General features: G+C 34.4%; 2 protein-coding genes across 4 annotated transcripts in view; one reads left to right on the top strand and one right to left on the bottom strand.

Annotated features, from left to right (window-relative positions):
- Nucleotides 1-1,182: 1,182 nt before the first annotated feature.
- LOC126814206 (RNA-binding protein NOB1) lies at nucleotides 1,183-18,516 on the bottom strand. 2 transcript variants are annotated; one of them, XM_050539208.2, is made up of 9 exons: nucleotides 18,189-18,516; nucleotides 16,936-17,011; nucleotides 9,658-9,790; nucleotides 7,673-7,806; nucleotides 5,945-6,016; nucleotides 4,769-5,188; nucleotides 4,340-4,437; nucleotides 2,814-2,955; nucleotides 1,183-1,466 (listed from the first exon to the last, which is right to left on the bottom strand). In XM_050539208.2, the coding sequence occupies exons 2-9, from the start codon at nucleotides 16,951-16,953 to the stop codon at nucleotides 1,212-1,214; spliced, it is 1,272 nt and encodes a 423-aa protein (XP_050395165.2). In that variant the 5' UTR covers nucleotides 16,954-17,011; nucleotides 18,189-18,516; the 3' UTR covers nucleotides 1,183-1,211. The 2 variants fall into 2 exon arrangements, with proteins under 2 accessions (XP_050395165.2, XP_050395164.2); XM_050539207.2 differs by lacking the exons at nucleotides 16,936-17,011; nucleotides 18,189-18,516 and adding an exon at nucleotides 13,442-13,526.
- Nucleotides 13,686-18,678, top strand: part of LOC126814205 (NEDD4-like E3 ubiquitin-protein ligase WWP1) — a 30,189-nt gene continuing 25,196 nt past the window's right edge. For both annotated transcript variants that reach the window (XM_050539206.2, XM_050539203.2), the window contains exon 1: nucleotides 13,686-13,775. The gene's annotated coding sequence lies outside the window, so the exon portion shown is untranslated. The remainder of the gene's footprint in view (nucleotides 13,776-18,678) is intronic.

Below are 18,678 nucleotides of genomic sequence, written 5' to 3'. Positions count from 1 at the left end.
AACACGCTGTTAAAAATAAGTCCCCTTCTACTAAATGGCTTGACAGAAGCCATTGAAATCTGAATATAGGGTAATGCACAAATTTACATAACTTGGCCATATGACGAAACGAATATTTATGTAAGCTGGGGGAAAAAAATTGGAATCTTTTAGATTGCAATGCCTTCAGCCAAGCGTTTAAAAAAAGGGGACATATTTTTAACAGCCCCCAACTAGTATACATTTTTTGCCAGGATGATACCTAGCAGAATACTAATAAACTGCGGATGCAAGAAATTGATTTTTGGTCAAAAAACGTTTTATGGGGCTAAAAATTGTTCCTGCAACAGCAGTTTATCGCCTCTTCCATATGTGCTAGGTAGTATTATTCTACGCATCCTGGCACAATTTTTAAATTTTGGGACCATGAGAACAGTGTGCGCTAATCTATCCTAGTTGGGGGCCGTGGCATTTTGGGCGTGTCTGTTAGGAGTAATCCACCGCACAAACTGTCCGGCAGTGGTCATTCATGATTTCTATGGTGGTACTGAACAACTTCAACGCAGTTTTAGGTGGTACAGATTTCAGCTAATCTAGCTTGGCTGTGGTCTGGAAACTCCAGGGATACTCCACCACTACAAATGTCTGGCAATTACATAGCTCTGTCAGGGGTACCCCACTACTAAAAATGTCTTTTAGGTTGACACCTTGGGCTCCCGCTCTATATATCAAGTTTCAGGGGCCATAATTCATGAAGTTATGGTCTGATACATACCAATATCGTCAAAATTAGATAAAAATTGTGACATGTAGAGTATACACAAACAAATTGTGGACGGACGTCTGGATGGACAGGGTCGATGGCATAATATGTCGACATGAAAATGTGGGCGTATAAAAAAAATCTGTTCAAACTGTAGCCTTTATTACTATGGCTGAAATGATATATGTTCCCAACTGGTTCAAACAAATTTTATGAAAGATCATAATTTGAGTACAAAATTAAAGTGATCCCACAAAACATGAACTTGATCTGTAAATCTGCTAATTACAGCAGTCTACTAAATTTCAATCAAATACCTGTATCTCAAAGATTAAAAAAAGGATGGAAAAAAGGACGGATAAGGCGACAGAGATCTAAATCTATAATTCCCCCAGTTTTACTGGTAAGGGATTAATTAAACAACCAACGAAAGTCAAATCTTTTGTTTTATAAAATTTATTCAGTAAATTTACTTTTTACGTATGAAAGTTCTTTTTCCATTCTGATGAAATTCTCTCATACGCTTATTATTGATACCAAGCTGTGCAGCTCTACTTGTGACATCATTCATCGCAAATGGTGAAGAACCGGCTACATAATCTGGATTTAAAGCATCAACTTTGATCTGTGAGCGTCGTGTTGGGTGTTGCTGTGAAACAGGTTGATCTTCTACTAAGATAGGATTATTAGCATGTCTACCAGTTCTTGGCATTCCCAAATTTTTCTGCAAGGACAAATTATGTTACAGTGCTAGTTTTAGTATTCTAAATAGTTTTTATTTAAAAACTAAGATGCATCATTTGCAAACAAGAATATAGTGAAAAATGAATCTCTGATAGGAGTATCAGTCAAAAATGGTTCAATTCCGTTCATTATTTACATGCACAAAGACATATGTGGAATTGAAATTTCACTGATCTATGCTGCCCGTTATGCAATAAGCCTGTTGTGATGTCCCCGAGAATTATTGATAGGCCTTTTTTAAATCTGATTGAAACTGGGACATTATCTTGAGATGGTATTTTGATTTGTTTTCTTAATTAAATGCAAAATAATAAATCTTAGTTCATATTAGCTGGATTAAGCCGTTAGAAATATGTAATTTTAGTGAAATATGCGATGACTTTAACTTATACAATAACATTAAACACACAAAGTACTCCAGCAGAGTAAGTTTTAAAAAATCCATATCAAATTCTGATCAAAGTATTAAATGTTACACGTCAGAATTCCATAATTACTAGATGACACTCATTAATTACTTGCACATTTATCTTTTCATAAAGCATCGAGCAATCGAATTACTTATCACTCTGCTTAAGCTTAGCAGATAATGCTCATTATCAAACTTAGTCAAAGCATAGATGTAATGAACAGTTTCAATCCTCTCACTCAAAAAGAATCAAATTTACTGTGTCCCAAAGTATTGACAAATCAAACTGCTTATGTCTGCTTAGCCTAAGCATAAAATGCTCATCATTAAGAAGTAAAATGAAATGAAATGGGGTTTAATGTCCCACTGTTCTGCTCCGACTGGGCTAATGAACACGGGCTTACACGATGCAGTGTGCTCTCAGGGAAATTTTGCCTGGACGGCAGTGCTACAGCCTACTCCTTTATCGAATTCCAACTGTCAAGGGATCTTTTACATGCATGCCAATGTATACATGGGACCTTGGTTTTTCGTCCAATCTGAACGACCAGACAGCTGTGCTTGTCAGGCCCTCCATCCTGCACCACTGACATGGAGAAGCCACGCCAGAAAATCCTGATGAACTTTCTCGGCAATCATCATTAAGACATTCACCTTATGACCATCTACACAAAGTTTTAACATTCTACCTCAATTAAAAGCCATGTTCATGTGTCCTAAAACTTGTGCCCAGACACACAATATGGACAAACTATTCTTAATAAGCCCCTGCTATCTTTAGTCTGGTACAAAAGGTCTTAGTCTTGTGACACAAGTACTCTAAAGGTGTCTTTTCTAGATAAGTTGTCTTTTCTTATCTCTTTCTAATGAAGAATTGAGATATTTTTAACAATGTTCTTTATAAATGTAATTTCTTACATTCATTCCTTTTGTGCAATTTAATTTCCTTGCCGAGTAGAAATATTTAATAGAACCATCTTCTTCTACTGTCATTGACAAACGTTTTAATGTTTTATTACCACAGTGTGGACAGAACTGTTTATGTAATATCTTTGTTATTCTGAAAACAAAAATGAATACAAAATTTAGCAAGACAACGCTTACTGAGAAATCCCAAAACAAATAAAAGACATAAGCACAAAAGGATTTGATGCTAACTTTTATCGTTAACAAGATTCTACAAAGTTAAGCAAAGAGAAACAAGGGCCATAACTCTAGAAGTAATTAAACGGAAACATATACAAAAGTTAAATGCTAATATAGTCTGTAAATTAGGGAAGAGGGAGAGGTGGGAGCTACGGTGATACACAGCTACAATTCGATGTGAGAATACAACCAGCGGTTGCCAGGCAAGATACGCCCACATTTTGCAAGAGATGGATAGAGAACAAGCTAAAAACAAAAGTGATTTTTTGTACAGTTTCATTTCGATTTTTCCTAAATTCAAATTCAACCTTCATTATGGTGGAATGGTGATATATAAATGTTTTTTAAAATCGGATAAAAATTGTGACCTCTAGAGAATCCACAAGCTAAAAAACACGATTTTTCGTAAAATCAGGAGCCATAATAGAGAAATTTGAACAAAATCTGTTGATTATAGAAACCTGTAGAGTATTTACAGACAAAAATTAACAAAAAATGGTACCACACCCATGGGGATCAGAACATGTACCAAAATAAATAGTTGTTATCCTTACAGGAATAAATATGCCAAGTTCCAAGATGATCCATTTTGAATTCCAGTCTGTAGACAAAAAAACACAAAACTTGGGTGTGGCTCTGCCCCTGGCGGTTGGACATGGAGCAATATAAATAGGTACAACCCTATGATAGATCATTCTGACAGACAAAGTATTAACAAAAAGTGGTGTTTCTGTCAGATTTATATTTAAACAGATTTTAAAATTGAATACAAATTGTGACATCTAGAGTGTCCAAAAGCTAAAAACATGATTTTCCGAACAATCAGGTGCCATAATCCAGGAATTTATGTTCCGATATGAGTGATATAAACATACATCAAGATCAAACAAAAATTGTGATTTTTAGAGGGTCTACAACCTTAGCATTTCATACTTTTAGACTATTTGCGTTCCGATTTTCAGGTTATTTGAACTCAAATATTGTCATGGTGTAACGGTGATACATTTGAACGATTTTTTAAATAAGATAAAATATGTGAAATCTAGAGGGACAACAAGCTATAAACGTGATTTTTTTTGTGAAATCAGGGGCCATAATCCATGAAGTTGCAGAAAATCTGGATGAACTTTCTCGGCCAATGCAGGGATCGAACACCCGACCTCCAGGCTAGCAAGCCAGCGTCTTACCCACTTAGCAACGTGATCCCCACATAACATATGACCAAAAGGAATATCTTGTTATGTGTTTAATAATATACCAGTATGTGCGATACTGTTAATTCATGAACTTTTACTTACTTCATACAGGCAAAGCATCGTAATACATAGTTCTTGGTTTTTTTAATAATCATTCCATCAATTGATATCACATTTAAACCCATCTGTATCAAAACATTCTGAAAAATAACATGCAACCAACTGCCTTAAATAACAGATCACAAAAATGATTGTTTGGGACTAGTCATTTGAACACAAAGAAACACTTTTAGTCTAAAATTGAAAGCTTTGGCATACTTGATTTAATAATAAGTGTACACTGGTTCCACAGAACGTAAATAAAGACTATTGCTCCATAAATTGCCCAATTTACTCCATTGTCCAAGGTTGTGCAGAGGGAGCAGAACTTCTTTCTAAATTATAATCACAATCATAGTTATGTCGTTAACCAATAACATACAGTATCCCCCCCCACCTCCCTCTTAATTTCTAACACTATCAAATATCTACCTGCATGGCAAAATCTGTTGTTATACACCCAACTGGTACATTAGCCTTCTCTGTATTAACATCACCCATCTTCTCACGAATTTCTTTAATATTACTGGGAGTAATCCATCCACCATCATCATCATCATCATCATCACTCTCGTCTTCTTCATCTGATTCTTCACCCTCTTCTATATCATCTGCTCTTAACACATCTCCTTCTCCTTTAGATTTATACTGAGTCGGAAAAACCGAGTTCTGATCAGATGAAATATTTTCTGTTGTATTGTTTATTTGAGATTCGGGTTCATTATTTTTCACATTATTTTCTGGGCTGTCGCCTGTTTCTGAGATGACTGGTAACACTTTTTCTGTGGGATTACTTTCAATAACATCCACTTTTGAACACTCTGAAGAATTACGTGATCTTGCCTTACTGTCCTTTTGTTTTTTAAAAAATAAATAAATATAAGAATTACTTTAATATAAGACTTTATAAGATTATAATAACTACACGTACTATAGAGATCATTTTAAAACTTTGACAACAAAGCACTATTCGTGGAAACTATTCACAACTTTTTGTGGATTCATACATAAACATGATCAATCACTTTAATGTAAAAAAAAGAATGGGGCTTAATGTTTTATCAACACATTTTACCTGGATATGGACATTTTTGCCTACTTGTCTTCAACTTTCAATATACAGAAATTGTTGAAATGTAGTAATCAGCTTCTTCGTTTCACTAATTTGAATAATGCATATAAATTTCATACATATCAGGTGTTCACTTTAAGCGCTCACGAGATTCTACAAAGTGATCTAGGGCAATAACTCTGAGGTTAATAGAGACTGCTGAAATTCATAAGCCTTCTGAGGTTATTAGAGACTGCTGAAATTCATAAGGCTTCTTCACCTAACTAATGCAAGCAGCAAATATGTATATATATTTTTAAAAGATCAGATGATAAATGTAGTTGTGGACAACGAACCAAGTGGGTGTAAAAGAGTGATAGATGCTACTCCTGACAAAGAAAGCACCAAGTTTAAAAACTCCTGAATGTTTATACTGAACACTTGTACGATCGTATATAGAGTTACTGTATGTATGTAACAGCTGAGAAGAGGTTAGCATGATTACAAAACATAACATGATTTCTGAACAATGATTCTTAAAAGAGAGCAAAACAAACCTCTGATTTTAGATAAAACCCAGCAATGTCTGTAGGTTTCTCCAAATTATACTTTGTCATATTCCATTCTGCCTGAAAAAGCAATCAAATTGTAATTTATTCACAATCAAACACCTAAAATTGAGCTAAAGAATTGGGTGACAAGAACTGCTACTATGGAAACAAATTTTACAACAGTGTCAAAAAATTATTTTGGATCATATAATTGCAACAAGCCAACATTGAAGCTGATGTCCCCCCGCCGAAATCCCGAAATAAATAGATGACGCATATTACATGTAATTAATTGTAGGTTTATCTTTTTCAAAAGTATCGAGCAATCAAAGTGATTATCAACTATACACTAAGTTTCATCACTCTCTATCTCTCTATCAGATAGGAGGTCAAAGTCAAAGAAATTGCTTAGCTTTGCTTAGTTTTAGCGTGAAATGTTAATCATTGAACACAGTCAAGATAATCACCTAATCAACATCAACATTAAACATTCTACCGTAATTAAAAGCAGGGTTGTTATGTTCCAAAGTCTTGACCAATCAAATTGCTTATTGCTCCTTAGCCTAAGCAGAAAATTCTCATCAAACTTAGACAAGGTAATGATATAATGAATCTATGCTCTCACTTAATTATAACAAAGTTATCCTGCCCAAAAGCATCAACCAAACAAATTACCGTGAGCAGACAATGCTCATTATCGATTGACCACCATCAAGGCATTCACCTAATGAATGCCTACACCAAGTTTGAACATTCTACCTCAATTAGAATGAGAGTTATAGTGTTTCAAAGCCTCGACAAATCAAATTGCTTATTGCTCTGCTTGCCATCAGCAGAAAATGTTCATTATCGAACTTAGTCAAGGCACTGATGTGATGAAACTATACACCAAGTTTCATCACTCTCACTTAATTTAAGTTATTGTGTCCCAAGGCAGCAACCGATCAAATTGCTTATCTCTGCTTACCCTTAGCAGAAAATTCTCATCTTCGAACTCCATCAAGGCATTCACCTAATAAACACCTACACCAAGTGTGAACATTGTTTCTCAATTAGAAGGTGAGTTATTGTGTTCCAAAGTCTCGACCAATCAAATTGCTTATCGCTTTGCTACCCTGAGCAGAAAATGCTCATTATCAAACTTTGTCAAGTGAAAACTATACACCAAGTTTGATCACTCTTGGTGTATAGTTTCCACTTATCAATGCGTTGACCTAATAACCACCTACACCAAGTTTGAACATTCTAGCTCAATTAGAAGAAGAGTTATTGTGTCCCAAAAGGTGGACGGATGGAAAGACATACAAACAGACGAAAGGCGTGGGACAAAATAACTCACAAAAATTAATACAATTTTACAGATACATGGGTCTATGTTTCCCCCCAACAATGTGATATCATTCTGCTATGAAACATTTTTAGTTTTTGCAGGTAAATTTCACCAAACAAATAATTTTTCAACAGATTTTTTGTGAATTCGATTGATCAAGGGATGTAATCCACTTTAATAATAAAAGGGAGATAAACTACTTGAGTTGTTTATTTTTAAATCAAGCCTTTTCAGTTTTCAACAGCAGAAAAGGTTTCTATATGTACCTGGGAAAATATTATTAAAACTGTCCAGGAGTAAATACAATAACTACAGATACACATGTTGAAATAATTTAATAACTATTTACAAATTGAAAAGGAATATACATTGTGAACTGACATGCTGAGACTACTTTACTATACCTGTAGGGGAGGTGTTCTCTTGATGTGGTCTGTTCCCACATATTGTTTTTCTAGTTGATAAGTTAAAGCTATTAATCTTATATCAACACCAGATAAACTTTTGTAATCACCAGTTTTCTTTGAAAACTCAGTTACTGAAATATATAATCAGGATTGCTAATGCTATGACATGTCCAAATATACTGTATTAAGAAAATGTAAGTGTGAACTAAGTAAATACACATGTACAACTTCTCGTATTTACATGTCCAGGCATATGCCCAGAGGGCCCGTCTACCTCCTACATGCATCAGAAATTTTGAAAAACAGGCTGCCGGAAATGCAGCCTGCCAGTATTTCAGGCACTGATCGTTGAGATAAAGTGTCAAACGAACGGACTTGCAAACCTCGACGTAGCCCACTCACGAGCACCAAAGTAGGGAGTCCTTACGGAGGGTATGGAGGACCACCCCCAGAAAATATGGAAAAATAGACTGCCGGAAATAATGTCTGACAGTATTCAGTCAGGCACCGATCGTTGAGATAAATAGATCTGACCAGATACCGTCCGTCGCCTGATCACTAGTTTACAAAATGTCAAACGAACGGGCTTGCAAACCTCAACAAAGTAGAGAGTCCTTGTGGGGGGAATGGCGGACCTCCCCAAGAAAATTTTAAAAATAGACTGTCGGAAATACTGTCTGACAGTATTCAGGCACCGATTGTAGAGATAAATAGAGCTCATCAGATACCTTCTGTCGCCTGATCACTAGTCTATCTGACCAAATACTTTTTTTTTCTAAAATTATTGGGGGGGGGGGCAAACAGAGGGCAGACCAGATTTATGGGGGGAAAAATTCCCCCCCCTTGGCGCCGCCACTGGACATATAACAGACCCAAGAGACAAGTTTGTGATGACAGTCACTTGAGAACAGTTAAGAGATAATATGTTATGTTTACAATTTCTGGCTGATCTGTGATGCCTACAGCATAAAATAGAAGACAAAATTTGAAAAGCCTTCTCATTTCATTCTTCACCTATAATGTTGACAAAACCGGTTAGCCGGATGCAACGTTCCTAGCGTAATGAGAGTTACTTGAAGTAACTTACCGGTACTTCTCTTATAAACAGACGACTTTCACTCATTTGTTTACTTATTGTTTAGCATTTGGACAGTTAAAAATCATAATGTTTCATAAAATGGTGATATGTCTAGGCCTATACGAAAATATTCTCCTAATGACTGAACTGATTACCATTCTTATTGAATGATAGTGATACAGATTTTATTGGTGGTGTAGATTTTGATAGTTTTGTGTAGAATGTGATAGAAGTAAATTACTTGATTGTGATTGTAGTCTAAATAATGATGAAAGGCTTTTAGTTCACAACAGCCAAACAAAAAAAAGAGATCACCATATACATGAATTCTGAATAAAATATCTAAATTAGAGTATTTGCCATAGTTTTTAGTATAAAATTTATATTTATGAAAATGGCATTAAATCTAGACCATTACATTCATTTACATGAAGGGTCTATCTACAGTTGTTTGTTAATGAGATGACTTTAAAATGCATATCTATATTTGAACACTATTTATGACGTTATGACGTCAAAGCTCTGGCTCTCTTAAGAGTTAATTCTCAAATTAGATGGTGATAAGAAAAACATTCAGAGATTCATTGTGTTTCTCCTGGTCTCCTCAAAAAGCATTTTTCAGTATAGGACTAGGATAATCAATCGCCACAAATTGAAGTCCCTAAAACAAATACTACTTAATCTTGGCAGTGTTCTTTGCCCGCCCCCCCTCCCTGTAACCCATCCCCATACAGTATTTCAACTATTTAACCATCTTTATTCTGTTTAAGAGGACATTGGCAGGTAAATGAACACTGAAATCTGAATACCAGTAAACAATGATGAGTCTTTGATGATCGTATACCCCCACAGGATCAAAGTAAATAAATACTTACATGTACATGTACATAAAAAGTATACCTACCAAATAATATAGCTTCTGAAGATGGTTCCTTAAATTTAATTGTGTATGGTAAAACTTGAAGTCTATCTCTTGTTGTTTTATCTTTTATTTCATTTACCACCGAATGTAGGGTATAAATATTTTCTCCAATTTCCTAAAGTAAAATCAGTTCAAAATTGGTTTAGATATCTGTTCAGGCACTTATAGCCAGCAAAAACTGTTAGTTTAAAAAAAGTCAGCGGATGCCAGGCAGGATACGCCCACATTTTGCAAGAGATGGATAGAGAACAAGCTAAACAAAAAGCGATATTTTGTACAATCAGGGGCCATAATTCAGGAAGTTACAATCCGATATGCGCGGATATCGAAAGGAACCGAGATCTTTGGGTTATAAACTTACATTTCAAGTTTCATCAAAATCAGAAGAAAATTGTGACCTCTATAGGGTCCACAACATTGATATACCATATTTTTTACGCTAATTGTGTACGGGGGGGGGGGGCGCGGTCATTTTGTCCGGCAGTTTTGGTCCGATTTTCACGAAATTCAAACTCAACCAAACTTACAGTGTAACACTGATATACACTGGGACCTCAAGCTAAAAACGTGATTTTCCGTACAATCAGGGGCCATAATTCAGGAAGTTACAATCATATATGAGCGAATATCAAAAACAACCGAGATATTTGGGATATATACTTACATTTCAAGTTTCAACACAATCGGATAGAAATTGTGACCTCTAGAGGATCACCAAACCTTGATATACCATATTTTTTACCCTATTTGAGAATGAAGGGCGGCCATTTTGTCTGTCAGTTTTGGGCAGATTTTCACGAAATTTGAACTCAGCCGTTCTTAGGGTGTAACGGTGATATAATCATAAGGTTTTTCAAATCGGGTAAAAATTATGACCTCTATAGGGTCCACAAGCTAAAAACGCGATTTTTCGTACAATCAGGAACCATAATTCAGGACTTTACGGTCCGATATGCGCGAATTTAGAAAGGAACCAAGATCATTGGATTATTAAACTTACATTTCAATTTTCAACAAAATCAGATAAAAATTGTGACCTCTATAGGGTCCACAACCTTGACATACCATATTTTTTCACTATTTTCGAACGAGGGGCGGCCATTTTGTCTGTAAGTTTTGGTCCGATTTTTACAAAATTGGAACTCAACCATGCTTAGGGTGTAACGGTGATATATTGTAACGGTTTTTCAAATCGGATAAAAATTGTGACCTCTATGGGGTCCACAAGTTAAAAACACGATTTTTCGTACAATCAGGAGCTATAATTCAGGAAATTATGGTCCGATATACGCGAATATATCGGTGGTTGCAGGCAAGATACGCCCCACATTCTGCAAGAGATGGATAGCGAACAAGCTAACAACAAAAGCGATTTTTCGTACAATCAGAGGCCATAATCCAGAAAGACATGGTCTGAAATACGCAATTTATGTTGAAAGAGATTGAGATCTTTGGGACGTAAACATATATTTTAAGTTTCATCAAAATCATAAGGTAGGTTGCCAGGCAACGAAACATACGCCCACAGCAGCTAAGTTGTCCGAGCAGTCAACAAGAGTTGTCGCATATATTTTCTATTGTCGGTAATGAAACATTTATAATACACTAACAACTCATTAAGTAATTATCAGAAAATCATTAGAAATTGTTTGGCTTTTAGTTCTGCTCCATGCATGCTAACGTTTAGGATACGAAACATTTAATATCATGAATTTAGCTGTTCAAGTTATCAAAATTCATTGAAAATCAATAGACTTGTTCGTCTCAAGACCTTTAACTCTGTTTATCAACCTAAAGTCAATCGGATATTAACTTCAGCCTCTAGAGGGTCCACAAGATATTACAAAGTGATCAAGGGCCATAACTTTGGCAGTAATTATCAGATATCGTTGAAAATCAATAGGCTTCTTCATCTCATGACTTTAAACACTGTGTATAAATTTAAAGTCAATCGGATATTGACTTTAGCCTCTAGAACGTCCACAAGATTTTTCAAAGTGATCAAGGGCCATAATTCCAGGAATGAACGAACGAACAAGCCAGATAAGAATATAGGGTCACCGTTTGACATGACTTGTGGAATATGTTAGCCTCGTTCTTCGAGTCCCTTGTTAAAAATGGCGCTGAAAAGCATTATGTATTATTTTACATGATTCATGCACCAATTAGGGTCGATGACAAAAAATTCAGCTATCCTGTATGGCTTTAATTGTGTTATTTCTGGATAGGGCTGTCCAACAGCTTTACAATGACACCAAAATGAGCTTGATAGGCCCTATATTAATGGAGTTAAGCCTAATTAATTGTCACTAATTAACGCCCCTTTTGTCTTGGGAACAATGAATGGAAAGTGAGGCCACTTCGAAACTGGATCAAAAATTTTTTTCGCACTTCATATTTTGGCTCCGCTGTACATGAGAATAACACATAGAATATTTAAAATATTTGATAAAGGTCAATATAATGTAATAATTATTCATGTATGTTCAATAAAAAACACTTTAGTGACCATGTACAGCACGAATTTTCGTTTACGGTAAAATTCCATTCCTAAGTTTGGATTATTGGCTGAGCGTTAGTTTGAAAATGGCGGCCCAATTCAAATGAAAGTTGTTTATGTTTTTGTATCGTACAATTCTACATGAAAATAGAGTTGAATTTTCATAAATTTGTGTCGGATGTGGCAAGAAATGGTTCATTTTAGCGACCAAAGAAGAATCCGGTGAAAAATCGACGGTAAGGATTCCAAAACTGCCTTAGAACCGAGATAGGGGAAAAGCCTTATTTTCATACTAGTTGTCATTAGGAGCTGACAGAAACGTAGTAGAGAGCAGAGCCGATACAATTTACGTTACTAAAAGTAACTAGTACATCACTACATACATGTATGTATCAATCATGTAATGGCTAATGCTAATACATGTATAGAGCGAAGATCTAAAGGACCGTTGTACGTGACAAGGAGTAGGGTCGCCTGTCCAACCTCGTGGGTTTTCTCCGGGTCCTCCGGTTTCCTCCCACTGCTAAAGAACCCTACGCGCAAGCGAATTATTGAAATAAAATTAAAACCATATGTTAATCCCGAAATGACCTAGTTTGTGTCGAGTGGACGTTAAACCCTATTTCTCTCTCTCTCTCTCTCTAAAGGACCGCGCGAAGCTCGGTGCTTGAGCGAAGCTCTTTTCCGGTAACACAGGAGCGTAATTGAAAATGTCACCCACAGACTGTTGATTAAAAAAAAATTTCAGACCAGAACCGGATACACTGGGCAAAACAGGCAATGCGCATGTCAACTTACCAAATCTCGACCAAACGAGATCACGTAACAATATCTATGACGTAACTAACAAAAATAATTGTACACATAAAATCTCGCCCAAGCGAGATTACGCGCCTCATCGAACTATTTCTATGACGCGTCTAATCAATGACGTCATATTTTTTACGTCAATGAAAATAATTCTCACACTTTTTTTTTTTTTTTAAAAACAAAATTAATGTATAAAATTTAGATCTAAATAAAAATCAAATTTGAAAAACTAAATTATTTAACATTTTTTGTATCACTTGAGAAAATTAATTATGAAGGTTTTATTTGACGTCAATATGAATATTACAATAATCAGCTTCGCTCTACTCAGGCAATGCCTGTTACATATTAGAACCTAATGTAAACTGGTAAATTTTAAAGATAAAATATTAGGTTCTATAGTTGATGAAAACCATTTTCAGGACAATTATGCAATATATACTTAATTGCACTCACTCTGATTGGGGCATTTTTAATAAATCCAGCCGAATCAACAACAACGTGTTTTACAGTCGCCATTTTAAGATCATGTGACCGAAGTATTTTAAAAAAAAAATGACTTAAACAAATATGCTACCTAAAGATTACTAAATATGATTTAAACATAAATATAAGTATATTTCTATATGCTTCGGTTATATTTTTTAGCATTATTAATATTGATACCAACGAGATTTCACGTGATCGAGATACTGTACGTAATAGGTCATGTGATCATAAATGGTGGCCAACCTTCTGACGAAAAGTAGGGACTATAAACAAAACAATTTACGTCATAAACTTATGATTAGTAAGTATTTTAGATTAATTTAATGAAACAAAGAAAAACATGATCCAATCTTTATTGAAAATTCATTAGTTGGGCTAATATGTTTGTGCCTCGAAAGTAAACAGCGACGGAATGTTGAGTTGTGAATTTTCTCAAGTGACAAAATCAGTCTCCCTTGGCCTTATAAATCATATCAGATGATTCTGAATACCGAATCTGACATAAAAGATAGGCTACCCCGTAAGGCTACTACTACTCACTAAATAAACCTAGATCGTGTGGTGCCAGTTTATTTAGTTCTATGGTCTTAATCTATTAGTTTAGGTCATTTTTTATAACCACCATTTCTTTCCTTGGCACTGTGACTGTCAATTTAAAGTGATCAGTGATATACATTGTAACATTCACTTGTCCTACATGAGTTGACAATTTTTTTTGCTTAAATTCTAGGAAGTATAAAATATGACACTTTTCCCAATTCTTATATTGACGTATGAGGCATCAGATTCTAGATACATGTATCTCCCCAGGATTTAGGTTGATACTTTCTGCCTGTCTCAGTGTCTGACAATATATAGCTGCATGACATTGGAATATGATTCAACTTATGATTTTAAAGAAAAGTATTCAACCTTATCTTCAAGTGGGCATGTAAATACATCTATTCCATGCCTCTGATAGATTTTTGTCACACACTGAAAATGTCCCCTGATTGGTGGAAATATTAGGGATGTTGCCATAACGGCCAAAACTTTACCCAGTCTCAAGACGGATAAAAATTATTTATTTATTGAAAAAATAATATAAGCTTATTTAACAAAACATTAAAAAAGAAAAAAATAGATACAAACTGACTCTCATTTGATAAAAATAACAATTTTGAGTATGGTTCAACCAGATCAAAATAATAACTATCGGTAATCATCCTATTCCATCATCCAAGACCAGACTGTTTTTGAAAGGATGGAAGTGAGTATTAGTTAATCAAGTGATTGGTTAATCCCCAATTAAGTACTGCACCCTCTACTAAAGCTTTTACTGATTACGTTATATTTAAACGACATAAAATTTTTTGACTTACATTTAGAATTTATTTTAAGTTTCATTTCGATGATCAGTGTTTATCAAGTCCACTCGTGAGATGAATATGATATCACTAGCCTTTATAATTTGTCTATTATTTTTCAAACACTATTTATTTAATAAATATTTATGTAATTAGGTTATTTATATATACAGTTATATAAATACATTGTTTAAATCTTAATCATAGATGTAATGGTTTAAATTACATTGAATTTGCGCAGTTAAGAGAAAAACAATATTTCGCATTTCAATGAGCTCATATACAAAAAATAGTTAGCAACACGATTATCTGATGATTTAATAGTAATTGAAGGGTGTGCAAACCCAATGTTGTCGATAGAGGAGAGAGAGAAATTCTAAAAGTTAAAAGTTAAACAATATCTTTTTCATTTCACCCAAGCTACACGTACATGTATTTGTAGTCACTCCTACAGTACATGTATTTATGTAAATAGCATTGGATTGATAATGAAAAACACATATTACATAAACGTTTCAGTCGTTGTTTTTTGTATTTTAGAGGAGAGCCGAAAAAAGATCCCCTTAATGAACAAATTGAAAAAATCGCTTCACCTAAAAAAGCTCTCCCTGTTTCGATAAAGAAGAGTGATTTAGAAATTAAGGAGAGTGATCTGATATTAAGGAGTGATTAGTTGTATGTATGGTAAATGGTTCTGAAGATCAATAACTGCGTGTAAGGGGTCATTCCTGGTTACATAAATCATAATAAACATCATCTGCTAAATAATAGTACTCGTAAGCGTATGGTCAAGTCAAACTTCTGCTATCGTCTATAACTACATGTACATACTGTATTCCAATAGAAATACTTGTCGGCATTTCTAATTATATATAGTTTGTATAAATTTGTTTAAAAACATAACCCCTATTCAAAATATAATCATCAATGCTTGAAAATTCCATCAAAATATAATCTATTTCTTCCAGAATTATTCTCATTGGAAATTTTCATGTGCCATTTCTCGTAATTTCTCACATCTCACAAGGGTTCTACTTTACATTTCAGTTAAATTAACCAATGATGCATACATGTAGGTGCCATCTATTTTTAGCAACATATTCCTCATAATTTAATTACCATCTGCGATCACATTATGCACTAATCGAATACACCAAATAAATGTTCACACTGACAGCATTTCGGCGATCGGAATGTGAGGCTTTCACACTCTTTTGAAAATAAAAAAGTACACATGTCCATGATTTACAAATAAGGAGAGTGACTTCCAATTTTAAGTCGAGGGAGAAAAACCTCCCCTAGGTCTGGTAAAAAAACAATGACTGGTTAAATATGATGCATACATGTAGGCGCCATCTACTTTTAGCAACATATTCATCAGAATTTTATTACCATGTGTGATCACATTATACACTAGGAATACACCAAATAAATGTTCACAATGACAGCATGGTGGCTATTGTAATGTGAGTCTTTCACACACTTTTGAAAAAAAGAATACATGTCCATGATTTACAAATAAGGAGAGCAATTTTGAATTTATGGGGGGGGGGGACCTCCCCTCGGTTGACATTCAGGTGTGTGGCAGGCGCACGCGAGGGATCGTGCCTCAAAAAACAATTACTGCCATTTTGAATCTTCTTTGGCAATTTTAGCCAAAATGTTAGGCCATTATGACCAAATGCTTGGCCGCTATGACCAAAATGTTTTGGCTGTTCTGAACATAATTATTTTTTTTACTGTTTTGTTTTAAGGCCTTTGTGTCCATGCAATAGTGTACTCGACATTTGAAACGAGGCGTTCAAAATGAAAAGAGAATTAGTTCTTCAGTATCAGTGGATTTTAACATAATTCCAGTTTTAATGGTCATTAGGACGTATTTCAAAATGAATGAGTCTCCTGTTGAACTGATAAGTAGCCCTATAGATTTCATAAAATTGCAACATCTTATTGTAAATTAATTTTTATCATTATTCACAGTTTTATCTTGCCAAGAAACAGATACATGTAAAGTACTGTTACTGAGTTGACTAACCTAATGATATTGAATAGTTTTCAATTACAGTAGAGAAAACTAGTTGCTTTTACTAATTTTATTGTATGAAACATACGTACATGTATTTCTGGACCCATCTAATTCACTTCCCACCATGAGTTCAGAAGGGTAAACATGGTTATCCAGGTGTAGTACATGTAGAAAAAAGAATGTATTGTCATGTACAATGTATTTTAAAAAATTATCACAGGGCTTTTACAGATAGTTCAAGAAAAGAAGGCTAGGATAAAGGTTTCTAGGAATATTTTACTAACACAATTAAAGATACATTAATGGAGATTTTTATTAGGAGTTAGCCATTTTTGCTATAACAGTTCAAAAATAGATGATGAAAGAAGAATATATTGAAAATTTCAATCAAATTACTTTATTCTGAACATAGTTATCACCAGTGTAATTTTTGACTAGAAATGGGATTGAATTCCATCTTCACCGATTCTTAGTATGGCCGATTGTTTTATTGACAGGCGTTAACTCCACCTACATAATCTCTGCTGTCTTGTCTGCTGTCATCATATCCGAATTTGTGTTTTACTTTTTTGGATTTTTATAACAATTGGACAAAATGAGTGAGAGGGTAAATTTTCATTCTTACTTGTATTTTGGGCATGCATTACATCAATTGAATATAGGACATGATATTATAATACAATTACAATAAATCTATAGTATCTACCAGTGGCGTTGTGCCTATTGGGGAAATAAAAATAATTTTATTGATATTATTAAGACAGAAGAACTGTCTGTCTGTATTAGTTATCACACGGTCTTCAGGATTTGTATAATTTGTCATTATCTGTGTTTAGTTTATTGGACTTTAAATAGTTTAGATGTCATTTGTTAAGGCATCGCTCAACAGCGGCCTCGCTTCGTACACTCTATCATTTAGCCTCGATCCGGGAGTATGACGTCAACGTAACGGTTAATCTCCAATCACGACGCCATTTAAAATTAAATCAGTCAACGAAATCCCGTTTAAATCCAAGCTGAATCCAAGCCATTACTGGGTCTACAGAGTTGATTTTGTGCTTGTTGTGTAATTAAAGATCTAATTTATAATTCCTATGACATCTGAAGCCTAAATAAAGACTTGCAATAATCAGATTTAGCTCTTGCATAATGTATGTTTAACTAGTTATATTCACTGAATATATCTGGTTGATAATCTGTCATAAATTAATGTTTTTATCTTAAATTTATTGCACTCCAAATAGGAATAGGGTATGACTACATGTCATGATATGAAAATCAATATAGTTAGTAATATCAAACAATTAAAAAAATATCGAAATACTGAAAATATTGTCAATACCTTGATTTATCGCCAGTATGGTAAAAATAAAATCAACAGGTTTTAAAAGAAGTACATGTATTTTCAATGTTTTGTTCATGATCTGACAAATCTTGTTCTGCGATGGTTGGTTAAACTTGGGATGTGACTTATTGAACGTCGACTCTTATTACTCTTGCCTTCACTTGTACATGTAGTTTGGTTTGGGAAACATGAAATTGGGTGGTTGATCGATGTTGTTCATTTAAATATGGCTTGCTATATATCCTGTTGAATTTGAAGCATTATACAATTTCTTTGATTAGGTTTACTACACAAAGTTTACCTTACAAAGTAAATACTTGTATCACAATATTTTTTAAACTTATAAATGCACAATATTTTATTTTGTAATTCACCTGATTCTACATGTAGACCAAAACCAAAAATTTGTCAGTTTTCCATCAGATATTTTATCATGTAGGCCTATTAAGTTCTCCCTTAATTCATACATGTAGTAAGCTGCAAGCCT

The sequence above is a fragment of the Patella vulgata genome, chromosome 3 (genome assembly GCF_932274485.2).
Source record: "Patella vulgata chromosome 3, xgPatVulg1.2, whole genome shotgun sequence".
NCBI classification, from domain to species: Eukaryota; Metazoa; Mollusca; class Gastropoda; family Patellidae; genus Patella; species Patella vulgata.
The sequence above is the reverse complement of the archived record's forward strand: the minus strand, read 5'-3'. Positions and strand labels throughout refer to the sequence as shown.